Source organism: Tuber melanosporum (genome assembly GCF_000151645.1).
Source record: "Tuber melanosporum whole genome shotgun sequence assembly, scaffold_60, strain Mel28".
Lineage (NCBI taxonomy): Eukaryota > Fungi > Ascomycota > Pezizomycetes > Pezizales > Tuberaceae > Tuber > Tuber melanosporum.
The window spans coordinates 262,180-286,583 of NW_003299107.1; the positions used below are offsets into that span (position 1 = coordinate 262,180).

Consider the following 24,404-nt stretch of genomic DNA (forward strand, 5'->3'; position numbering starts at 1 on the left):
TAATATTGAATGTTGGAGGATTTCTACAAAGAGCTAACACATTTTCATCCACACTACAATAATTAGAAGAGTTAAGAACTCTGAATGACACTATCAAAAAGGTCTATAGGCTTCATAGAGTGTTACAACTATGTCCAGAGATATATCATAGTTGTGGAAATTATTCCTAATACTAAATGACATTTAAAGCCCTATTACCTAGAAACTGGAAGTTGGCAACTAAGAAATTATCTACTAATCTGATAGAATAGCTTCCTTTGAATTAGTAGGAAGTTATCTTGAGGATATCTGTTAGTTGGATTAGGAGTTATGGCGGTTTACAGATGGTAATGCAGGAAGGTTATATTTATAACAAATCCTGCAGATACAATCCAAGGATGAAACTAATCATTTCATCAATAGGCGAAATAATTGGGACCAATACAGTTCAACTTGAAAATTAGGCCATAGGTTCAAAAACTCTGCAGATTGGATAATTATTGTAGAAAACGGTACAGTTCCCAATTAGCAAAATAGTAATTACAGAAGAAGGTGTGATGGTTTTCGGAGTCTCCTAGTGTTTGCACTTTAGGAGAATATCCAACATTGCAAGTTATAGTTAAAGAGGTAAATAATTTGTATGAATGATAGATGTATTCTGTGAACACTCAAATGCGGAATATAAATATTAATGTGCCTCACAAGCTTTTAGACATCATCAAGTAATGGAGAAGAAACCTTAATAATATAATATTGTTCACACAATTCTATTCTACTTTACTTCGCTCTTAGTAGTCATGAACAAAATAAGCAACCCTTTGAGCCTTCCTAGACAAATCTCTATCTACAAAACAAATCTCAATTGGCCTAGACAAGCCTGAGTCTATACAGATCATATCTGCCTAGCAGATATATCACATTCTTACTGTTACAAATTCCTAAAGAAATATCACAATTTAGGACATTTCAATTCTCACTATAAGTCGAAATTAGAACAACATGACTGAGCTGCTCAAAGACAACTTTCAGATTAGGCTTTGGAAATACTGATGGAGGCTTTTGCTTTTACTAATGAACTATATATTGAGATTGGTAGTACTCGTGGTTACCAGAAAATTACCTGTCCTTATGGTTCCAATCCATATGATTTTGTTGTTTTTTTCAACAAGCCTCTTTTTACTCTAATGGTCTTTGTCTGTGTATCTCTTGAGTACAAAGATATACTTTATATCTGGAGAAAAGAAACAAAAGTGGAAAGAAAAGAAAATACTCAAGAGTTAAGTGCTGAAATTGATATGAAGATTCAATGAATTACAGAAAAGTGTCACTAGGCAATACAGCTAGAATAGAGGAATACAAGTTTTTACTTAAAAAAAGAAAACTAAATTAAAAATTACAATGTTTAATGAAAGTCTAGAGACTTTCAGAAGAGGTACCAAATTTCAAACTCAAAGTTTGGTGAGGAGGTAATGGAGCAAAGTGTTGGAGAGAGATTTGATTAGTTCATATACTGGAAAGAGGTTCTGTGTCACAAATATGGCTTAGCAGGGAAAAAGGTTTTCACGTGACAGATGGTTATGAGTCACAGGTATGTTATTGTTTTGCGCATATAACTCATTCGGGTTATATGATTTGTTATGTGTGGGATTTGTGATGCTTTCGCACATGGCTCAAATATGAGTCATGGGACATGCGCCTGACGAGTATGCCTTGCGAGTGTGCCTTGCGGGTAAGCCTTGCACATATGATTTATGTTTCACACATGACCTCATTATGAGGTCATGGGTTTCGCGCATATGACTCAGTCAAGTCATATGACTTGTTTATTGTGTTATGATTGGTTTATGAGTTTTGCACATGACCTCGCTATAAGGTCATGGGTTTTGAGCATATGATCACTTTGGTCACATGACTAGTTTGTTATGATTTGGTTTTGCGCATGTGACCACTTTAGGTCACATGATTAAAGGCGGGAAGAACACTATATAAGGAGGCTGATGCAGCCGAGGAAGATAGGTTCTTCACGCTTTGTTCTAAGTACTTTTCCTACTTATTACTTTAACGAATATAAAACACCTTTACGATCTTTATCTTTATTGCAATATTATCGTTACGCCAGGAAGCGCTCGTCATGAAGACGAGTTAGAGAAAGCTTACGATAGGCGTTTTCGATAGAAGACAAAGGTCTTGTACTATCGGTAACGTAGGCAGAGACCTAAAGCTATCGTAAGACAAAGAAAGAAGAAGACAGAAACAATAAGTATCGTTCCCCGTCGCCAAGAACTAACTATCTAGAAAGGGATCATTACATTCTGCATCTATTGATTTACTTATTTCTTAATGCCTTTAGCCATGAGTGCTAAAGGCATATTTGGTTGATTGAGGACAATGCAGGCAACCATATACAAGTAGCATGACTTGATGCCGAGGAAGCAAAGGCCTGGAGGATCTCCCGAGTACCACACAAGGACTTGCCAGTTTATGGACTTCCAGCCTGGCAAGTAAACTCACCTGATATCAACAAAATTGAACCACTTTAGCATGTACTTAAAGACCAGATTACTAAGCACCTAAGATCATGAGGATAAGTATGAAAGGAAATCGAGAAATATAAGGATATCATAAGAGCAGAATGGCTTACCCTTCCACAGGATGTTATAGATAAATACTGTTACAAGTTTCATTCAAATTTATGTTGTTTGAAGGAAAATGGCAGAAAAAATAACTTTAATGCCTGAAGCCTTTTCTAAATCTACTTGAACTCTCTTGTTATTTTCATTTCCTTTTCATGATTTATATGGGAGTTTACCATGCTGGTTTATAAGAAATGTGAAGATGTATTACATTTAACATGGTGGTTGTTGATGTCCTGCAATACGGGATATACCTTGAAAGCGCCGAGCTATCGGGTAGCGGAGGTAATCTTGGCAAAGACGCGCGAGTACTGTACTATCATACTAGCATATGCTTTTGTCGCTCTTGCGGACTGGGTTCTGCATGGCGGATTGGCGGACTTGGGGGGGAATGGACTCGACTTGACTTGACCCAATTGGACTGCGCACGGGGTAGTCTAAGTTTGGAAGGAATGGGGGAAGGAATGGTTTTGTAGAAAAAAAATTAAAATACTATGATAGTGGAATGTTTTGGTCGCTATTATTTGCCTTACGTTCATCTGTCCTCCTTTCCTTTAAATTATCATGCTTTCGTGATGTTCCTTGTGAGGAGTAATGTTCGATTTTTCCCTTCCATTTTTTTTCTTTTTCCCTCCTTCCTTCCTAGAGACGTGAACTGTGATGGCTGGGTTGTGGTGGATCTGCCATCCCTAAACTTCCCCATCAATTTTCACCCAAGCTCATCCTGCTTAAAACTAAGTTTTACCCATAATAACAAATACTTTTTCTCTCTCTTTCCTCTCGTCTGTTGATCAATTTGTACTTATTCTCCATGATTGGGCTGTGATACTGTACGGTGTTCGTGGGTCGTGGACGTGGGCGGTAGAAGTTGGTTGCAGTGTGCGGGCACGGACATCCCGCGAGAATTCAATAGCGTGATGATAGCCTGATCCGAGGAGCGGAATTAAGTGGTCGGTTGGGTCCTTCCATTTCTGCCGTTTGTTGCGTGGGCTGACGTGTAGTTGTCGGAGCCTGACCCGCGCCCTGTCTTGAGTCCTCGGTGATGGATCGGTCCCCCCCCTACCCGGGAGCGTTGCTGACATGATACGATATGAGGCTTTTGCTGGATCCGACGGCGATTTTCACGTTCCATCGTGCTGGGGTTTGAAGCCCCGGCCACTGTGCCGTAGGTCCTATCCAGTGCCCCGTCTGGGGTGTAGGTATCACGGTAGGTTGGACCTTCCGCTTCTCGGATCCACGGTTGAGGTCTGGTGGGTTGTGCGCCTAAATTCTTGACCTTGGGGGTGTCACGGGTGCTCACTCGGGTGGCTTTTGCTTTTGCTAGAGGGCGCTGAAAGATGGGATTCCATGAGAGTTTTGTGAATGGGGGGGGGGGCTGGAGGGTAGGCCAAGGAAGAAGTTAGCCGGTCGGTCAGGAAGTGTGAAGTGGTGGAGGTTGAGTTGTATTGGAATCCGTGATGAGTTAGTATTAGAAATCTTTCGATGATATGGTACTGTACATTCTCGTAAATAGGTAGAAAGTGGATATCCATGCCTAAAATGAAAGGGTGGCATCCTGCATAAAATAAAAATTAAAAAAATTAAAAAAAACCCGCTTTAGTCCAGATATCTATATTCAGGGTGAAGGTCTCCAAGGGTTTTTTTCTCCTCCTCCGTAGCATTGCAATGCTTGCTCTGACCAATCTCTCGCTTCATATTTTCTCTTGTTATGGCGATGTAGTAAACCACGCACGATATGGCTGATAGACAGGCGAATCCAAGACATATTGCGTATCCTTTGGTGTATCTCGGAGCGTCTTTGGAGATAAATGAGTACGTAGCGATGATTCCTCCGATGTTTCCGAAGCCTATCTGCCAGGCGGTGCCTACTGCTCTCCTTCGGTGGCCTCCGACTGGCAATTCTTGATAAGTCATCCGTATTCGGTGGATGGATGGGGGGACCCACGATTCAAGTTGAACCAGCATACTATGACTGGCATCGCACTGTAGCAACCCATCGCAACGAGAAATAGAGCTGTATATTGCACTTTTACGTTATCATGAACTGCAAGCAGGACTGAAAAACCACTGATGGCTAGAAGTATCGGAAGCATGGTGAAGGCGAAGCGGCGCTTCAAGTGATCGGAGATTGCAGCAATTGTCATGGCGAAGGCGAAGGCGCAAACCCAAGGAGGCACGGAGCGCAGTTGTGTTTGGATAGCTATTTTCACGTGAGGAGGTGGTCAGAATGGAAGCAGTGACCTAGGGCATACCAGAATATCCCAGGTCTTTAAGGATTGTGGGAGCAAAGTATGCATATCCTACAAACAGATTAGTTCTCGGGTTCCGCGATGGAGAGCCCCAAGTGAGCTGACCATATGCGGGCACAACGAGACCTATATACATCAATCCTCCCACAAATATTTTGTCTTTCTAAATGTTAGCCATGGATGCGGTTTCGGCACTCTTTCCTTGGGAAGGGTCAACCCACAATCCTTAAAGACATCGGGAATATCTTTAACCCTTAGGTCCGTTTCCCTTCCCGAGTGACCAACGTCTGCTAGAAGCCTTGCCTTGACGAATTCTCTCTCATCTTCTGATAAGAATGATGCTTCTTCCGGGAAATCTGTGATGAGGAAGTAGCAGAGGAAAGAAAGTGTACACGTGAGTAACCCTTCTAAAATAGTAGCTCCATGGTCAGTGAGGGGGAAATCGAGGTGTCAAAATCACATATGCCTACCTAATATGAAAATCCATCTCCACCCTCTAAACCCTTGCATACCGTCCATTTTTCCAATGGCACTTGCCAACAGACCACCAAAGGCTCCAGCAAGCGTAGTAGCAGAGAAGAAAAAGCTATACCTTTTCTGGGCTTCTTCCCGTTTATACCACATTGCGATGAGGTAAAAGCAGCCAGGAAACATTCCTTATCACTCAGTGGGTAATTCACTCCGGGGAGCATGGAGTTCGGACATACCAGCCTCAAAAAGGCCTAGGAAGAAACGCGTGGCCAGTAATCCGCCATAATTTTGCACGAACCCTTGGAGGCACGTTACGAGACCAAACAGAAACATGCAGAGCGAAACTAAGAATCATTAGCTTGAACTATATAACCTAGGGATTGGTTCACTACGCCAAATATGTGGTCGGAGCTGCTTCATAAGGATATTGGAAGGTATCTCAAAGACTATCGTTCATTAGCTTGGTGATTGAAAGCGAAAGGTATTGGTTCGAGGCTTACGAATATATGGAACGAAGAATATCGTCAGTGCCGTGTTGTATTCGACGCCTCCGAGGTCGAGATCCCCCTTCAGGCCGAATATTGCTGCATTGGAGATATTTACACTGAATTCTCTGGGGGTCAGCTCTGATCTTAGTAGTTGGTAGGTGTATCCCTTTCCACGGACCGGTCCAAAAAGGCCAGGATGTATAAGATAGTTAAGATAGGTATCAGCCTGATGTCTATCTTTGCCAGTAGCTTTCGCTCGGTGGCATTCGGGCCTGGCTTGATGGTGTTTGTTTGATGTTGAGGGGAGGCATTTATCGACACAACAGACGGTGAGACAGTAGTACTTTCTATAATCGAACAAGTCGTTAATCTTGCGATTCGCTGTTTATGTTCATAGATAAGAACATACTTCCGTAGGAATCCATAATGTAGCAGTATCTGTAGTGAACAAGCACTCGGGGCTGTACAACCCCACAGGGACACACCCTGGGACCTATCGAGGACTTATATGCTCGGATTGCGATTGCAAAGCTAGTTTTCTGAATCAAAAGTAAATCGGTGTGTTGTCGCGGGCTTGTGAAGCACGGAGGAAATACCATGCTTGGATTGAGGAAGGTGAGGCGTTTACTAGGCCCGTATCCCATTGGTGAGTCGTCTGGCTCGTCGATCTTGACACCAGAGCAGCCGGATAAAGAGCTCAGGGTTGGAAGGGCCACGTGCAGCGCGGAGTCTGTTTTTCTTATAATACTCCTGATGGGATTGGAGGCACTTTGTGTCAAGGACAGGGTCATGCTCCATTAATTAATTTTCTTTTGCATATGTAATATTTCGTTTTGGGATAGAACGGCAGATGGGCACGTTGTTTACTTCGGGCTAGAATAGGATCTTTGTCCATAATATTGAGGAAATTTCCTTTTTAGTTTTGGATGCTTTTTCAGAAGCTTGAGATACACACTTTTGAGTCACTGACATTGCCTCCTTCAAAATCACGCGTCTATTAATTCGGTGGGTTGAATAGCGCATTTTGTCACCTCGGTACCAGTTTTCTAGTATATTGGTTCGACACTCAGCTCGTATTCTTGATATGTGTGCCATTGGGCAAACGATAGAGGTCGCAGAAGGGCTCGGAGGGGGGCTGAGAGGGTGTCGGATCACCGGGTTGCTGGTGGATGAGGATGAGCAGTGGTTGCCCCTTGTTTGTATAGGAAATGTGATAGAGAGGGCAGGTTTTACGTTAGCAAAGAAAAGCACCTTGCGAAGGGTAACAATTGGGATATCCCACGTTTCTATAAGCCACCGGCACAAGTACTTGTACTCGTATCTGAAGAGTGGGGGCAATAAAGATTTTCTCTGAAGTGAGGAGGGGTAAATAATAGTGGGTTCGGAGTGCGTGAGACCTGGCTTGAGCGGAATGTACTGTACCGGTACTCGTACTATAGTACTGTACTCACCCCCTGCATCTGCCCATCACCTAATCACCTAATCTACACACGAGCACACACGAAATACTTGAAACCCTTTAAGATGCTTCAATAAACCGTGGCAACATGATTAAAGCAACCTGGTGCCCGAGTGGGAAACCGTGGATACAAAGGCGAGGCACGACACCTGTGCTATGCTTGGAAGGAGCTTAGCAAGAGATAACCCGAGTAATTCATCCCCTCAAGAGAATGAGATAGCAGAGTTAACGTACTCAGCGGTTAGTATGAGGAGTCGAAATTAGAATTCTTAGGGACTCTCTATTCCCTTGGGCGGGGTGAGATCCCTCATCCCACTAGCGATAGTGTATACCTCTAGATGGACGCTGCCGAAGAAAGACGGCCCCTACCAGTATTCTGCACTCTTTACGCGAGGGAGATCCCTCACTCCCGTCCTTGCATATCAGCGTATCAAAGCATCTCACCATATAGAGCGCAAAAGTCCCCCGCCGGGTCGCTCTGCACTTGCGCGATCAAAGTTCGATACGATAGACCTTTTTCCTAGCTTCCAACGGGCTCTACGCTAGGTCCAGGAGCCCCACCCCAGTCTCGGCATTCAATCGAATTTATTATCCTGGCAGTCTTTCAGCTGGTGAAGTGTCAGGGCCCAACCAGGAACGAGCTAGCCTCCCAGCAAAAGGAGGTAAAATAAAATAAAGCATAAAGTTATCAGCGCAGTACCGGTACTCGAGCACTGTACGGTACAGTACAAGTACGGTACCCAAGTAAGGTACCGGTGCGAGTACTCCAGTACTTGTATATCGAGTGCGTGAAGGGCTCTCCTTCCCCGCATTGCTCAGCCTCGAGATCGGGGGTGGTACAGTACTTGAGTACGCTACCGTACTCGTACTTATAACAAACCTTTCCCAACTGCCGACTTGTCAGCAGCAGCTACCGACTCAGCTACGGTACGCTAATTGAAAACCCCTCAGACCCCCACACCTATCATACTTCCTATCTCTTCATTTCGGGAAGCTTCGATTGACACAGCCACACTGGAAATAATACAGTACGGTGCTAACGCTCCAGGGCATTGCCTCTAGTATGTTGCTCGGGGTAAGAAAGATAGCATATAAACCAGTGAGAGCCCCCCCATCATCCGATTGTGGATTCTCTAGAATGGGTAGCTTCAGAATCACACTGGCTTGAGCTCGGGCAGCCAGAAAGCAGGAGAGCAGGAAAGCAAACAAGAGCGAAGATGTCCTTCGGCTTCTCGGTCGGCGACTTTATCGCCATAAGCTGCTTAATCCTGAACCTCGTCGACGCTCTGGACTCCGACACTGGTTCAAGGGCACAGTACTCAAGACTATCGGATGAGTTGAAGTCGCTGCACAGCGCATTCCTGGCAGTCCAGGACGTAGTGCAGAAGTTGCGGCGGGGTGAAAAATCCCACGCTTCTACCGTCAATGCGATTACTTATGAAGTTGAGTGTTGCCGGAAGTTGATCCTGGGCTTCACCGCTGGTACGGAGAAGTATCGCGAGAGTCTGTGTCACGGCGGCTCCGGCAGGAAGGTTAAGGATGCTTGGAGGAAGATTAGTTACAAAATATTTAAAGAGGAGGACGTGGTCATGCTAAAGGACTCGCTGAGGCGGAGGGTCGAGGCTATTAATATTTTGTTGATGGTCGCGGGGATGTATGTTATGATGTTTTCTTCCTTCCTACTCTTATTCGACTGTGAGAGGGTTCGACAGGCGGGCTCCGCGAACAAACCATGCGGGATCAGCACTTGCCAGGACATTTTTCATGGCTTTTTCGTTGCGCCCTCCCGTTTGTTTAGCCCGCTCACGGTCTTTGGTGCTCTAGAGTGTCGGGCTAATATTAGTGAAAGCCGCTCGGTATTCTCTCTGGAGAACAAAGTCTCGGATATGGAACTCGCCATCTGCCTGCAACAGCCGAAGATCCCGAAAAACCTCTACCCCGGCATCGAGGGCTCCATCGTACTGCAAGATGCCCTCGGAAGGACTTTCCCGGTACCGTTCGTAATCTGCTCAACATTGGAGATGTTCCACGGTTTTTTGGAGCTGTCGTTCCGCGGCCTGCCTGGTCACCAGAAGGTGCTCTTGAGGGAGTACTCCGTTAGCGACGGGGAGTCTCAGAAGGAGATCACTTCGACTGAGTGGGTTGAAAATATTACCCCCGGGAGACTAATATCTATGAGCATGCTCTTCCGTCACATGGATAGCGCGCCCAAGGTCACCGATTTCAAGAGTAAATGTCCAAGTTGTGGAACTCCGGGTGCGTTCAGTGCGGCTGGGAGCAGCCGTAGGTGGATTCAATGGTAATACTAGACTATCTCTTTTTCCTTCTTCCTTACCTTCTATGTTAGCTTTGACAGTGAACTAATGTAGCCCCTCAGTAAGCTCTGCCAACTCTGGGCCCAACACTCAAAAGAGTGCCCTGTCGAGACTCCTATTCGTGTCCTCGAACCGAGATACGATAAGCCCTTATCCCCGTCTGATGCATCTCCATCGTCGCTCCCACCACCGGACGTGTCGACAATCTCGAAGGAGCTATCCTCCTTCCGCCGGGTAAAAATTGTGGAGGTCTCACAGGTTAGTTATCTGTCCGCCCTGCGGACAGCGAAGGAACTAGCCAACGACCGAAAGCTCTGCCAGGAGTTGTTGCGGAGGTTGAGGAATATCGGTGACGCGAGGTTTGTTGAAACCAAGTTCTTAGACGAGAGTATTGTCTGTGAGTGCCCGTGCGATGAATTGGTGGGACGGCGCTCGCATCTGGATGCTTTCTTTCCCGCAAAGGGGAGGATTAGTGAGATTGCGTGATGTCGTGGAGAGGTGGGTCCTTAGTATATGGGTTTAGCCATTGGTTTTTGTGTATGATTGTAGGGTTGGTAGAGATGTGTATACCGGCCGTGTACTATATAGTGGGCCTTTTTGTTTTGTTTGCAATTTTGGGCGTGATTTGGTGTTGGAGTAAGGCCAGGACGCCGGGGCGTATGGGATAATTGAAGACTGTGAAATGGCGACGAGTGATATAGTATGATAACGAGAGTGAATCAAATTCAGACACTTTGGGTAAAAGCTTTTAGATTTTTGTGATGTCTATAATCTACGCCTTATTTACATAGTGAGGCCTGTCCTATCACCTGGTATCCAGATTCTCTACATCCCTCTCCATCTGCCACTTCCGCACCCGATCAATCATGGAATCCAACGTTTCGCCATTCATGAAACTTGGCAAGTCATGTAAACTGAACCCACATCTGTGATCTGTCACTCGATTCTACCCCCTAATCAATATCAATTCCGTTATAGAGAGGGAAAATCGGCATACCTGAATATAGTTATATGTCCTCATCTTATCTGACCGCCCGGCATTAACCTTCGCAACGCTCCGCCTTAGCGCCAACTCTTCTGCCTCCCTCTCCGCTCTCCTCTTCTCCGCAATTCTACTCTTTAGCACCACCATAGCCTTTGCCCGATTCTTATGCTGAGATCGCGAATCTTGTATCGCAGCTACAATGCCTGTGGGAATATGTGTCATTCTTACCGCCGAATCGGTAGTGTTGACATGTTGACCTCCAGCACCCCTGGCACGCATAACATCGACCCTCACATCCTTCATGTCGATGATACTGTCTGGGTCCTCCTCGCCTTCTCCTAATTGGACCTCGGGGAATGAAGGCAGGACAACCACGTTCACAGTAGAAGTATGTGTTCTGCCCTGCTTTTCCGTGGCTGGAACCCGCTGCACCCTATGTACGCCTGCCTCACCCCGGAATATCTCGTACGCCCCCGAAGCTTCAACCTCGAATATCGCTTCCTGAACACCGTCACCACCCTCCGCACCCGCAGTCAGAGAAACCATTGATAACGGCCAATTGCGAATGTTAGCACAATACATAGTGTACAGTTTTAAAAGGTCACCCGCGAACAAACTTGCTTCTGAGCCCCCAGTACCAGGTCGGATTTCCACCAGGGCGGACAAATGCGCGAATGGGTGGGGCTGTACGAGAGATTGTGTTATTGTTGTAGCTAGTGCGGAAAGTGAAGATTCAGTAGACGCTATGTCCGAGACTGCTAGCGGGCGGAGCTCAGGGTCTAGGTTGCGGTCTGCGAGCATTTCCCTGAGCTCTCTTAAGGTCTATGAAAGTTAGTTTCGAGTATTTTAGTAGCAAATGAATGGGGACGGGGAACATGCGGCTATGGAATTTTGATATTCTCTCAGTGACCGAGAGACGGAGGCTAACCGGCCAGCTCGAGTCGCAAGTTTCTTATCGTAGTTATCCGCCAATTGCTTCTCCAATTCAGAGTGTTCATTGCTGAGTTGCTGGGCTCGACGTAAAAGCCCATCCGCAAGGAATTTTGGACCTGAGTTCAAAGTCGTCCTACCAATTAGCGTTTGCATAACTAGTAATTCATGTCCGATTGCACAATTAATTACCGGTAGACTGGACCCGAAGCTGGAGCGCAGACTGCAGCGACCGACGGAATACGCAGCGATGGCATATATAAGTAGCTCGAGATATCATGGTTGATTGAGCGCATCAAACCTACACCATCCGCCTCGATGAGGGAAACAAGGATACCTACCGTATGCTACAATAACTACAAGGTAGTACAAGCTAGCCCACCAAAGGACCCTGACCCTAGGAGTAGAAGGATAGAGGAATGAGGAGGAGAGGGAGATATAAAGGGGGATGAGAAGGGATTAAATTGTAGAAGAGTAGAAGGATAGCGCAGATACTTTAGTATACTCGTGGTAAGAAAGCGCGAGATGGAAAAAGGTTTTCTTTTCTTTAAAGAAAAAAAGGACCCTGACCTTGGGAGCCCTGGACTAGCCGGGTAACTTGCAGCCCAGCCACTGCTGAGCTCTATCCTCCCCTCCTACAACCCCGCCAAAATTCCCAGCCTGGGGTTTGTAGAGCAAATAGTACTGGCGATCCTTTGCCTCCTCCCCTCCTTTTATCACCCCTCACACAGAGCTTCCAGGCCACCCTTCTACAGAAGACATTACTCAACATGTCTGCCAAAGACGCTTCGACACTTGAGCACGGTCCCTGCGCCAATTCGAAGGAATGGGCTTCTCAGCTAGAGGCACTGAAGGGTCTTCCGGAGTCTTACTCTCTATCGAAAACCTTGGTTTTCAAGCCCAGTGCGTACTGATATTCTTTGAGGGTTTCAAGGAAGCCTGGCAATTATATTTGGGTCACTGCTCACAGAGGTATAGAAACCCCGAAGACACAAACCGCAGTTCTAGTTGTAGTAGTAGCATTAGAAGATACTACAACGTCTTCTTCCGAGATCCAGAAGACTTTGGATGTCAAAGACACCCGTATGGCCAACGATGATGCAGTGAATGCCGCACTTGGAGTTAAGCCTGCCGATGTGTCTCCCCTGACAATCACCAAGGATAATTCTTCAGCCGTACAAGTTCTCCTTGACCAGCGTCTCGTTGATGCTCCCAAAGTTGCTATCCATCCTTCCGGATCGAATACTACTTCCTTTGTCTCCGGTGCTGATGTTAAGCGCCATCTCGAAGAAACTGGCGTGAAACTTACTATATGCACCTTTAACACAGTCGCCATCGAGTAAGTTTTAACTGGACCGGACCCAGTCACTTGAACCTTGACTAACTTATGGGATAGACGCCGAAACGAGGAAAAGCCGAAAGTAGGCCTCCAAAAGGTCCCCATCAAATCGACCAAGGCTGCCGATGCTAGAATTCCAGATGCGGAACTTATTGGGATCACAACTCAGAAGGAAATCGACTTCTCTAATTGGTACCAGCAAGTGCTTACCAAGGGTGATATGTTAGAATACTACGACATTTCTGGATGCTATATTCTGAAGGCTCGTAGAACTCTTCTCTATTAACCTTCTGAGAGCTAACTCGATTGTCAGCCATGGTCGTACGGTATCTGGGAGAAAGTCCAAGACTGGTTCAACATCAACATCAAATCTATTGGTGTAGATAACTGCTATTTTCCCATGTTCGTCTCTGCGAAAGTCCTCGAGCGTGAGAAGGACCATATTGAAGGCTTCGCTCCTGAAGTTGCTTGGGTCACCAGAGCGTATATCACCCCTCTGTTGGCAACCAATATGAATTTACTAATTATTTCCCAGTGGCCAGAATGAGCTTGAAGAGCACATCGCCATCCGCCCAACCTCTGAGACTGTCATGTACCCCTACTACGCAAAATGGATCCGCAGTCACCGTGATCTCCCCCTCAAGCTAAACCAGTGGAACTCCGTTGTCCGCTGGGAGTTCAAGCACCCTCAACCTTTCCTCCGCACCCGCGAGTTCCTGTGGCAAGAGGGCCACACAGCACATCTCTCCCAGAAAAATGCTGAGGAGGAGGTCCTACAAATTCTCGAATGGTACGCAGGCATTTACTCTGAGCTCCTCGCTGTCCCAACCATCAGAGGCCGTAAGACTGAGAAGGAGAAGTTCGCCGGAGGCCTCTTCACCACCACCTGCGAGGGATACATCCCTACCACCGGCCGTGGAATTCAAGGTGCGACATCCCACTGCCTCGGCCAGAACTTCTCCAAGATGTTCAACATCGTCGTCGAGGACCCATCTTGGAAAGAAGGTGACCCAGAAGAAGCCAAGAAACTCTTCGTCTGGCAAAACTCCTGGGGTCTTTCCACCCGTGTCATTGGTGTCATGACTATGATCCACGGAGACAACAAGGGTCTTGTTCTTCCTCCCAGGGTAGCTCAATACCAAGTCGTCATTGTCCCCTGCGGTCTCACCGCAAAGACCACCGAAGAAGAGCGTAAGAGGCTTCTTGGAGGTGTCGAGGACATCGCCACAACTCTGTCTCAAGCCGGCATCCGCGTCAAAGCAGACACCCGCGAAACCTATTCCCCAGGATACAAATTCAACGACTGGGAATTGAAGGGGGTTCCGGTGAGATTGGAGTTTGGACCCAAGGATATGGAGAAGAAACAAGTCCTTTCTGCCCGTCGCGATACTGGCGTCAAGGTCGGTATCCCCCTTAGCGGCCTCGCAGAAAAGGTTCAGACACTCTTAGACACTATCCAGAAAGACCTCTACGATAAAGCTAAGAAGGCATACGACGATCATACTATCATTGTCAAGAAGTGGGAGGACTTTACTCCCGCATTGAATGCTAAGAACGTTGTTCTCATGCCGCATTGTAAGTCCCCTTTCTAAAATTAAAGCCCGTCAATAATCAATATGCTAATAAATCACAACAATAGGCGACCAAGAGGAATGCGAAGACGAAGTCAAAGAACGTAGCAAAGGCCGCAATGACGACGACGCCCCAGAAGACGCAAAAGCTCCATCAATGGGTGCGAAGTCTCTCTGCATCCCATTCGACCAGCCAAAAGGTGACGACACCATCATCCCGGGAACAACAAAGTGTGCGCAGTGTGGTGAGAACGCTAAGGTTTGCACCTTCCCCTTCCTCTTTCGGAAACAGAGATATATCCTAACGGCGCAAATAGCATTACACTCTCTTTGGAAGATCCTACTAGACATGGTTTCTTACACCTTATACCTCTCCCCCTCCCTCCTCTTCTTCCATTAAATCTTTTGTTTTTTGTGGTTGATTGGGGAGTAATTTAAAATTTACTGCTTTGCGATGATTGCTTGCTCCTCGTGATGATTGATTGTAGCGGTGCACAAAAACAAGTTCTACGACGACTGAGGCCTCATATGAGATATTGAAGCTCCAGCCCCAGGGGTTTTAGGTTAGTTAAGGAAGGAAACACCATTTGAGCCCTGGAACGATCGTCCTTCCCCCGCACACTGGACCAGATAAACCAAAGAGGCCTGATAGGACACCAGAAGCCTCTTCAATCAACACAAACACCTGCAAATCACGTCAAGCTTTTCAGCTAGTATTTGCTTGAGACGGTACAGTACAAGTACCGTACCCGGGTACTCCATGTTGAAACGCATGCGGTAGTCTACTTGTAGTATGATATTACTGCTGGACGATCACATGATTTCCGAGATTATATGCCGGTGTTTACCTCGAGGAGCCGAACAATCAAGTCCGGACCCCAGTGTATGACTCAGTAAACCATTAAATTTAGGCGTCTCAAAATCGCATAGGCAAACACTTTTATTCCAGGACTTAGGTCACATGCCCATGAAAAATTAGGTCGTAGGGCCCCGTCTTTCTCTAGAGCACACCACCACATCTAACAGTCCTATTTCCAGCTAACGCCAGCAAGATATCTGGACAAAATCCCATTGGTCAACTCCAAAGCCGTCAGCCACTCCCCCAGCTCAGTGTTAACTTCCGTCTCGTTTCCACCAAGCTTCTTGTAGAAGTCCACCCTGTACGGGCACGCCTTCATCGCGAGTGTAAACACGCCCTTGACGATCATGTTGTGGTGCTTCTTGAGCGTCTCACCGTAGGCATTAGTGAACGAGGTGGCGAGTTCTTCAGTGGGGTTGTTAACGTTTTTGCGAAGGGCCTTTTCGGTGAATTCGAGTCCACTAGTAGTAGCAATGACAGTAACTTCGAGTTAGTTTGGGCGTGCAATTGAGACCAGGGTATCGGACGAACCGGTGGAGCCAGACGAGGCCTTCAGTTGCTGTGTGTTTGCCTTCTGCGAGCTCACTTGTGCAGAGGTTCTGGAGGGTTCCGGATCCTTCTGGGTGAGAGGTTTGGCGGTCACGGATTTTCTGTTGTAAATTTATTAGCTGTATTTTCTGTTTCGTTTCAACGGAGGGGAAAGTGCGGGGTAGTCTAGAGCAGAGACGGGCTAATGATGGGACGGGAAGAGAGGGAGTTAGTGAATGAAGGTGGGATACCTTGATGTTTCCGGTCATGTCCTTCTGCACAGCTGCAAAGGCTGTTGATCCGAGAAGGTCTGTGGTAGCAATAGTTAGCATCCCGTTGTCTACTTCAATCGCTAATTGAAACAGGGGAGAAATACCAAACAATGAAACGACCGACTCGCTAGCCTCAAGAAACTCTGTTGTATGAATTTGCTCCCCTTCAACACCTACATCCTTGAACGAGCGTTTAGCGGTAGAGAAGAAAGTCGACATGTTTTCTGAATCCCCCTTGATGATATGAATAGGTGTTGAAGAAGAATCAGAGATGAGGGGGACCTGTCCGTTATTTGTATTGTGAAAAGGGGTCCGTGAGGGATCGGGGTTGAGGATTGGGATTGGGAATGGTAATGGGTGTTGCAGGCGTAGGGCAGAGACGGTGCGGTGCGGTGCGCTGGACAGGAGGAGGAGCAACAGTAACCGTAGTAGGAGAGGAGTCGCGGGGGGATAGTAAGCTATTCCGAGAAGGGATGCTGAAGCGGGCTGCTGGCAGGGCTGTTAACGATGGGGATAATTAATTGGGTGCTAGGTATTAGTCTTGCATATTACCCGCTTATTGCGGTGCACCCGCCCCACCCGAGAAGTTTATGGCTTACTCGAGTACAGTACTTGTACAATATCAACGGGATAAGGACAGTGAGCCCTGCAGGCCGAGTGAGGGATGGGACAGGTTTCGTCCCAGCTACAAGGGGCCAATGGCAGCGGGATGCGACAATTCTGCGGAAAAAATGGAATTGAGGTGAACTATGGCCCAGATATGAACTTACAAAGTAGATTTACATGGCTTTCACGCTGGTCTTGCACTATTGGATGTGCTTGAGATTCTTTTTTCCCGTTGATGAAGTGACCTAAAAACTGGGGAATAATTGAACCTTGCGCTAGAACGTTGGAGTCTGCCTGCCCCAGTAAGCTCTGTCTCAAGCGAAGGGACGAGGGCCGGTATTTTTCTGGTACTGGTATGATTCCTTCTCTTATCCAAAGAGGGGGAAATACTTGACGTCTTAGTGCAAAGTTCAATAATTCTTAAGGTACAGTACAAGTATGATATCGTAATATTATCATACACTACTACGGCATACCGGTATGTATATGAGCCCATACTCGGGTAAATTTATTTCCCCGAATAAATAATTTAGAAACCTATTGAAATCCACCACCACATTACCGGTGTGAGCAAGAGCAATTGGATAGGGCAGTCTTGGGTAGTTTGTATGGTGTTTTCACTACTCGAGTACTCAATTCAATCTTTACTCCACCTCCGTTGGGCCTCACTTTATCCTTGATTTGCTCTTGCCATCTTGACAACATTACATTGGTTCTATCTGGAGTCAATTCTATCGTCACTACCTTCCAGTACAGTATCAAGCAGGTCACAAGCCGTATTTCTTCAGCACAGGTGTGCCCGGTCAATCCACCATCCGGAAGGGGAAGTCATCGAATAATTCCCACACCAGTGTCTAAGGATAGGATTAGTTTGATAGGTTAACAGAATTGCGAAAACGAGTTAATGAGACCTAACATGTCCAGGGGGCTCATCATGCCGTGTCAGAAAATCCTTCTCGGGAGCCCCTGACCGCGGATCAGTATCAAACCCGCCGAAATTGAAAGTCACCCCTGCCTTTGCCCGTGCAATATCAACCACTCCACCACACTTTGCTTGTGAGAGTTACACTTGCTCCTTAGATCCTCCCAGCACTACTCAAGACACCAGTTTCTAGGGATATCCGATCTATGAGCGATAGCTATCAGCATAATTCTCCAATTGTCAATTGTTTTGTTGCCACTTGTGGTACGGAGCGGGCGGTGATATCAGTGGTGGATTTCGAGAGCTTTTTATGGTATCATGTCGTATCTGTCCTCTAGGGCAGCCTGTATGCTTACACTTGCTCGATTGACCGCCTCATGCGCATGCACTACCTGAAGAGCTAAACGGCTACCCGGTGACCGGCTACATGGGAGCACGAAAGCAATGAGAAAAGAGTGAACCTTTTCAATACCATGCTCTTGGCGAAAAAACCTTCCGGATACCATTGACCGAGAAATATACCTTCGAAAAAGTGAAACCTTCACACAGAACCACATTGGTCTGACCTCGCTTAATAGTAGTATGTTCTTGGTGATTTTTTGGGCCAAGAATCCTAAGAAAATTGCTAGAAACAATTTAAAAAAATATTAGCAGGTCTCAAGTAGTTCTGGCTTTTTTATAAGATTTTTTACAATATTTTTGGATTGTTTGAGGGGTAAAAAGACTGGGGAACTCTGTGCTAGAGTGAATATTTTGTTGATCATTGCAATGTGAAACCTTGCGATGGTATGTTTTTGCCAAGAATGGTATTATAAAGGTACCCCCCTGTTTTCCATGGTATTTGAAAGGTTTTCTCAATGAGAAAAGGTTTAAAATACCATCGATTGCAGGGGTATATGTTTAATATACCGTGGCATGCAATTCAGGGCACCTCCTCGACACTAACGCGCGAGCCATACTGTTATAGGCACCCACGCTTGTGGATCTGTCTCCCGTCAATTAGTATAATCCTCCTAGCCACTGGAGGATCCCACCTGGCATTGGTCCCTCTAGCCCAAGATTTGATATTCGTTTACCCTTTCAACACGTCTGCATCACAGTATCATACTCGAGTAAATATTCCGAGGGGGGGTACAGGCTCCTGGTATGGAAACACGAGCCAACTGAGGGAAGAAAATAGGAAGTGCTCATGCTTTCCTGAGATATCTCGCCAGGATCCCCCTCCATGTCATGGCTTCTAGCCTGAGCTTGGCCGTGGATCATGGAGTCTTGGGTCTAATCACTGATAGGTTTATACCTTCACTTTCCAATAGCTGAATACCGCGAACTGATTACCTATTGTGCCCGAACTATCTCGGGGGAGTGCCACATATTTAGGGGTAGGAACTGAAGTCTTTGGGAGCTATTGTGTCCTTGTTAGATTTTATTGTTACGTGCTATCCCAAGGTATTTGCTGATAATTCTCGCCCACCTCTCAGATTAGATTAGGCTCACACGGCTTTGTTAGTCACGGGAGTTTGTGTGGATGGTAGAAATCAGCCGGAAAGTTCAGCATCAGATTGCCGAACAGCGCGAAGGCTACCACTTATGCTTTGGCTATGATACGGTATAATGGATGTTAGGCATGGGTAATTGAATGCCCAAATAAATAGTGGGGCGGGAACGGTTTGGGGGTGTTGATTCCTTGTGGGAATATTCAAAAGTTGAATCTTGGAAATGGAATACACCGTTTAATATGATGCAGATGCCTGCGTGGTTTAGAAGAATGAATGATGAAGTATGAGTATCTGAGTTGTTTGACTTGCCAATTTTCTCGACCATCGTGGGTATTTGTTGAAGCACGAGAGTCGCAAGTATGCTAGAAATATGGCCAACACACCGCAAGTTATATTATGGCATAGTGGTACTCATAGCATTTCCACACGGGAAGGAGGTCGAGCAGATGCAATACCGTAGCAAGCAGATTGTGGGTAATATCTTTGGAATCGAGGAGGTATCAGTAAAGTAGAAACTAGATGTTGTGACAGGAGCCTTATAATTGCACATAGCACAATAGCCATCACATGTTTGGTAAAGATTGTAAGCTGCCCATTTCCCTCCTGTTCTCTCACACAAAAACCCCGAAGAAGTTGGCATGAGAAGAAATTGCCTGCGGTGATATCCACTCTAGCCGGGACAATTCCTTGCTGGATGGAGGTCTAATAACACCCGACCCAAGACTATAGCTGATTATTTCCCTATCAGTGTCCAGGAAAGGCTACAAGAGTTCCTTCCCCTTTCTCCCCTTCGCACCCAATGGCTGTCAAGTGACAGAACTAGGCAGCCGCTTCATTCAGTCCGCGTCCGGGAGTCTCACAAAAATCATTTCTTGGAATTGCCAAGCTAGATCGCTGAGGGGAATCAACTGTGAGCATGATACAGTACGAGTGATATGTCATCCGACTGAATGGGAGTCTCGCCAAGCCAGTCGTAACCTGTGGGTTACACTCCCAGCGCGTCACACACCTTTCGCCTCTTGGACGCGTCTTATTTTCTATCTACTTCACATCTCCTTCCTCAACTTTTCGTCTCAACAAATAGCAGGGCAATGTCGGCCGATATTCGCAACTTCTTTACTCCTAAGGGCGGGCAACCGGTCGCTGGAAAATCGAAACCGGCCCCGACCCCTACTCCTGCTTCTGTATGTTCTTTGTTTTTGTCCCCTTAATCGCTCCCTTTAAGTTTCATGGACTGATTACGGTCACAATAATAGAGGAGAGCCTCGGCGAGAAAACGCAGAGTTGTTGGTTCGTATTCCCTTGCCTTCTTTAACTTGGCGGGCTCCGTTAGACTTGCTGATATCTTGTTCAGAAGACTCCGACGATGAAGAGAAGCCGGCTAAGAAGATAACCAAGAAACCAACTCCGAGAAAGAACACCAAGGAAAATAGGGCTGAGCCTACAACCACTTCAACTTATTTTGCGAGTACTGGGAAAAATAAAATATTACGTACATCTCCGCTTAAACCGAAAAAACCTGCACCTGAAGAAGAGTACTTTCCAAACGATGACGAATTCGACGAAGGGATTTACGCAGAGGAGTTCAAGAAGTTGGAGGATGATTATAAGGAAGATGAGGGCGAAGATACTAAGGCTAGTTTCGCCGTTGTTGTGGAGAAGAATGGACCGGCAAAATCTAAAGCGAACACTTCCCCTCCTGCCAAGAAGCAGAAGTTCTCATTACCAAAGGGTAAAGGTGTGGACGTAGATAGCTTTGTCGTGGATGACGAAGAGGAGGAAGACGAATATGTGAAGCCAAAGAGACGAAGTGCTGCTACATCCGCAACAAGGAAGCGCAGGGCTGCTCAATCCCATTACGAACACGGGGATGATGACGACTATGACGAGATTGAGCGAGGTGAACCTCCTGCCAAGGCTTCGAAGCCTGCGGCTAAGAAGCCCGCGGCAAAGAAAGCCAAGGCAGTACCGAGAAAATCTAAAGAAGCACCCCAGGAGAGTGATAGTGTTCGAAAGATACTCGATAGTGTCCCGATCTTTCGGCCACCTACCCCACCACCCCCGACGGATGGTGAGCCCAAGAAGTTCAACTATAGGGATTTCAAACAACGACAGGGTGCAGTCCCGATTGCTCCTGGTAGCAAGGAGATACCTGTTGGCCAGGAAAACTGCCTGACTGGATTGACTTTTGTTTTCACTGGGATATTGGAGAGCCTGGCTAGGGAGGACGGGCAACAGCTGGTAAAAAAATACGGAGGGTAAGCTGTTTGTGTTAGTGGGTATTGGGGAATTAATGCTAATATCTCGAGTAGTAAGATTACTTCAGCTCCATCCACAAAAACCTCCTACGTAGTCCTTGGGAGTGATGCCGGTCCAAAGAAATTGGCAACCATACACAAACTTAAAATTAAGACAATCAACGAGGATGGACTTTTCAAGCTTATTTCATCTCTTCCCGCCAATGGCGGTGATGGACTCGCAGCAAGAGCCAACGAGGCCAAGAAAGCGGCGGAGGAGCAGAAGGTTCGTGAACTGGCAAAGGAAATGGATGATGAAACCAAGAGTAGAGGAAAAGAAGCCATTGAGAAGGAGGCCACAGAGCTCTGGACAGTCAAGTACGCGCCTTCGCAGTTGACCCAAATTTGCGGCAATAAGGGTCAGGTCGAAAAACTCGGGAGATGGTTAAGAAATTGGCCAAAGAATCTTAAGACCGGTTTCAGGATGAGAGGTGCTGATGGGATGGGAGGTGCCAGAGCTGTTATGATCCATGGGCCGCCGGGTATAGGGAAGACAACGGCTGCTCATTTGGTGGCGAAGCTTGAAGGATACGATATCGTTGAGTCCAACGCTAGTGATACTCGTAGTAAGAAGCTCATGGAGGTACGATTTTATCTGGTTTTGTTTCCTACTATGTCTGCTGATGGGATGAACAGGAAAAACTTCGTGGTGTGCTAGATAATAGATCCTTATTAGGGTATTTCGCTGGTGACAAGGAGAAAGTAAAGCACTCCAAGCAGAAGATGGTCCTCATCATGGATGAGGTGGACGGAATGTCTGCAGGTGACCGTGGTGGTGTAGGCCAGTTAGCTGCTGTGTGCAAGAAGAGCAATGTATGCCATGGAAATGCCCTTACTCAAATCCTATGTTTGTAATCTAACCTTACTAGATCCCTATCATCTGTATTTGCAACGAACGAAAACTGCCTAAGATGAGGCCGTTCGATATGGTGACCTATGACCTGCCGTTCAGGCGCCCTGACGCAGCTGCGGTTCGCTCTCGTATAATGTCGATTGCATATCGTGAAGGCATTAAGCTGCCACCTAATGTCATTGATCAACTTGTGGAGGGGACACATGCAGATATTCGTCAAATAATCAATATGCTGTCTACTTACAGTACTACGCAATCAAGTATGACATTTGATCAAGGAAAAGACCTGTTAGTACCCTGCGTTATCGTTTGCCCTGATTTCTAGCTAACTGTATAATAGGGCGAAAGCTTGGGAGAAACATGTAGTGTTGAAGCCTTGGGATATCGCGCAGAAGTTGCTGGGTAATGAAATGTTTGCACCAACGAGCAAGAAAACTCTTAACGACAAGATTGAGCTTTACTTCAATGATCATGAGTTTTCATACATGATGGTACAGGAGAACTACTTGAAGACCAATCCAGCAAGAGCAAACAACTATCATGGGAAAGAGAGAAATTTGAAAATGCTTGAACTGGTTGAAAATGCTTCAGAGAGCATTTCCGACGGTGATCTAGTGGATGCGCTCATACATGGGTATGTTTCCAAGTTCTTGCCCAATTTTCACATTTGAACTAACACCCCACAAAGTCCTCAACAGCAATGGAGTTTGATGCCCGCTCATGGAATGTTTTCTACTGTTAAGCCGGCTTCTTACATGTATGGTGGCTTTGGAGGACAACATTTCTGCTTCACATCGTGGCTGGGAAACAACTCGAAACAAGGCAAGTTGAGTCGATTTGTCAAGGAGATTCAATCGCATATCCGTCTCCGTGCATCTGCTTCACCGCGCACCAACCTATCGTAATAGTTTGCTCTGCCNNGGTGACCGTCATGAGGTTCGTCAGAATTATGTTCCAGCGTTCTACAGCATGCTTGCCAAACGGCTTGAGCGCGAAGGCAAAGATGCAATCCCGGAGGTTATCGATACTATGGATGACTACTTCCTGACAAAGGATGACTGGGATGCAATTGTTGAGCTCATTGTTGGACCGGCGAGCGCGCTTGACATCCCAACTCTAACTAAGAGCTCATTTACCAGACAGTGAGCAGATTACCTATCGCCATTCCCGTAGTCCCACAGCTAACATAGAGCAGATACAATTCAATGTCTCACCGCATGCCTTTCATGAAGTCTTCCAGCGTCGCGGCTCCAAAGGCCGGTAAGCAAGACGCCCCAGATCTTGAGGACGTCATCGTGGAGAGCGAGGATGAAGGCGGCGATGAGGACATCATTAAGAAACAAGTTGAAGAGGAGCAAGACCTCTCGAAGGACAAGTACGTTAAGGCTAAGAAACCTAAGGCCACCCCGAAGGGTAAGGGTAAAGGAAAAGCTGCGTCAAAGAAAAGCCAGAACGAAGGCGAAGATGAAGATGAAGATGATGAGCCTAAGAGGAAACCGAAGTCTGCATCAAAGCCGAGAGCGAAGGCTAAGGGGAAAAAGTGACGGCATGTTTGCAATAATCAACCCTTGGAGTTTTCCTTTCTTTCTCGATTTTCAATGTGTATATTTAGTTTTACGTTTTTTAGCTACATGATTACCCATCTCAGCATTTTAAAGTTATCAGTGTGTTGCTGCTTATTGTGATTGCTTTTAGTTGGGTGTGTTGGTGATTTGGAAAGGTAGAGCCGGGGGGGGCTTTTGTCGCTGTTGTGTTGCGGTTGAGTAGGTTGCTTTTGCGGATATGGTATTTGCTCGGTGTGTGGATTGGGTGGGTTAGTGGGTGCAGAATAGATTCACAGAATAAATGGGACGCTTGATCTGAATCATAGTGGCCTTGGAGGAATTATATGGGGTTAAAGTGTAGTGATCAATGTCTGAATGATGCGGTGAATTGTTCGGTTGCGAAGAATCAACACCAGTAGATTCCCTCTATCTTTCTAATATCTAAAGCCCAGACCGATGATGCCAGAGAACAGATCACCGCTGGGCTTACATGCGGGTCAACCGTGAGTTGTTACTGGTTACAGTTTATCCTACCATGCGCTTCACACTTCGTTTAAGCAATATATCGAGCGAGTGAGAAAATATGAACACAATAGTTCAGAATATCC

General features: G+C 46.3%; 9 protein-coding genes; 4 read left to right on the forward strand and 5 right to left on the reverse strand.

The window, feature by feature from the left end:
* Positions 1–4,080: 4,080 nt before the first annotated feature.
* On the reverse strand, positions 4,081–6,611 carry GSTUM_00009784001 (uncharacterized protein; the record flags this gene model as incomplete). XM_002840910.2 has 11 exons in its annotated part: positions 4,081–4,504; positions 4,558–4,812; positions 4,865–4,912; positions 4,967–5,020; positions 5,083–5,268; positions 5,332–5,517; positions 5,569–5,676; positions 5,725–5,778; positions 5,833–5,936; positions 5,999–6,167; positions 6,230–6,611. 11 exons carry the CDS (start codon positions 6,609–6,611, stop codon positions 4,209–4,211), a joined length of 1,842 nt encoding a protein of 613 aa, XP_002840956.1. The 3' UTR covers positions 4,081–4,208.
* A 1,543-nt stretch (positions 6,612–8,154) lies between these two features.
* On the forward strand, positions 8,155–10,280 carry GSTUM_00009785001 (uncharacterized protein). XM_002840911.2 has 4 exons: positions 8,155–8,206; positions 8,309–8,933; positions 9,129–9,578; positions 9,657–10,280. The coding sequence occupies exons 2-4, from the start codon at positions 8,497–8,499 to the stop codon at positions 10,078–10,080; spliced, it is 1,311 nt and encodes a 436-aa protein (XP_002840957.1). The 5' UTR covers positions 8,155–8,206; positions 8,309–8,496; the 3' UTR covers positions 10,081–10,280.
* Positions 10,281–10,327: 47 nt separating this feature from the next.
* Positions 10,328–11,380, reverse strand: GSTUM_00009786001 (uncharacterized protein; the record flags this gene model as incomplete). XM_002840912.2 has 2 exons in its annotated part: positions 10,328–10,540; positions 10,592–11,380. 2 exons carry the CDS (start codon positions 11,378–11,380, stop codon positions 10,400–10,402), a joined length of 930 nt encoding a protein of 309 aa, XP_002840958.1. The 3' UTR covers positions 10,328–10,399.
* Positions 11,381–11,394: 14 nt separating this feature from the next.
* GSTUM_00009787001 (uncharacterized protein) lies at positions 11,395–12,034 on the reverse strand (the record flags this gene model as incomplete). XM_002840913.2 has 4 exons in its annotated part: positions 11,702–12,034; positions 11,508–11,628; positions 11,455–11,478; positions 11,395–11,401 (listed from the first exon to the last, which is right to left on the reverse strand). Exons 1-4 carry the CDS (start codon positions 11,787–11,789, stop codon positions 11,395–11,397), a joined length of 240 nt encoding a protein of 79 aa, XP_002840959.1. The 5' UTR covers positions 11,790–12,034.
* A 137-nt stretch (positions 12,035–12,171) lies between these two features.
* Positions 12,172–13,609, forward strand: GSTUM_00009788001 (uncharacterized protein). XM_002840914.2 has 6 exons: positions 12,172–12,412; positions 12,488–12,848; positions 12,906–13,114; positions 13,162–13,199; positions 13,232–13,331; positions 13,384–13,609. The coding sequence occupies exons 1-6, from the start codon at positions 12,280–12,282 to the stop codon at positions 13,494–13,496; spliced, it is 954 nt and encodes a 317-aa protein (XP_002840960.1). The 5' UTR covers positions 12,172–12,279; the 3' UTR covers positions 13,497–13,609.
* A 12-nt stretch (positions 13,610–13,621) lies between these two features.
* GSTUM_00009789001 (uncharacterized protein) lies at positions 13,622–13,929 on the reverse strand (the record flags this gene model as incomplete). The annotated part of the gene is given in 2 exon segments (XM_002840915.1): positions 13,622–13,841; positions 13,859–13,929. The coding sequence occupies 2 exon segments, from the start codon at positions 13,927–13,929 to the stop codon at positions 13,622–13,624; spliced, it is 291 nt and encodes a 96-aa protein (XP_002840961.1).
* Positions 13,930–13,933: 4 nt separating this feature from the next.
* On the forward strand, positions 13,934–14,877 carry GSTUM_00009790001 (uncharacterized protein; the record flags this gene model as incomplete). XM_002840916.2 has 3 exons in its annotated part: positions 13,934–14,423; positions 14,488–14,678; positions 14,737–14,877. 3 exons carry the CDS (start codon positions 13,934–13,936, stop codon positions 14,764–14,766), a joined length of 711 nt encoding a protein of 236 aa, XP_002840962.1. The 3' UTR covers positions 14,767–14,877.
* A 428-nt stretch (positions 14,878–15,305) lies between these two features.
* GSTUM_00009791001 (uncharacterized protein) lies at positions 15,306–16,469 on the reverse strand. XM_002840917.2 has 4 exons: positions 16,183–16,469; positions 16,058–16,116; positions 15,810–15,928; positions 15,306–15,739 (listed from the first exon to the last, which is right to left on the reverse strand). Exons 1-4 carry the CDS (start codon positions 16,295–16,297, stop codon positions 15,448–15,450), a joined length of 585 nt encoding a protein of 194 aa, XP_002840963.1. The 5' UTR covers positions 16,298–16,469; the 3' UTR covers positions 15,306–15,447.
* A 3,637-nt stretch (positions 16,470–20,106) lies between these two features.
* On the forward strand, positions 20,107–24,108 carry GSTUM_00009792001 (uncharacterized protein). XM_002840918.2 has 10 exons: positions 20,107–20,286; positions 20,359–20,392; positions 20,457–21,360; positions 21,415–21,982; positions 22,036–22,212; positions 22,269–22,540; positions 22,593–22,886; positions 22,941–23,153; positions 23,221–23,394; positions 23,448–24,108. The coding sequence occupies exons 1-10, from the start codon at positions 20,194–20,196 to the stop codon at positions 23,794–23,796; spliced, it is 3,078 nt and encodes a 1,025-aa protein (XP_002840964.1). The 5' UTR covers positions 20,107–20,193; the 3' UTR covers positions 23,797–24,108.
* Positions 24,109–24,404: the final 296 nt, after the last annotated feature.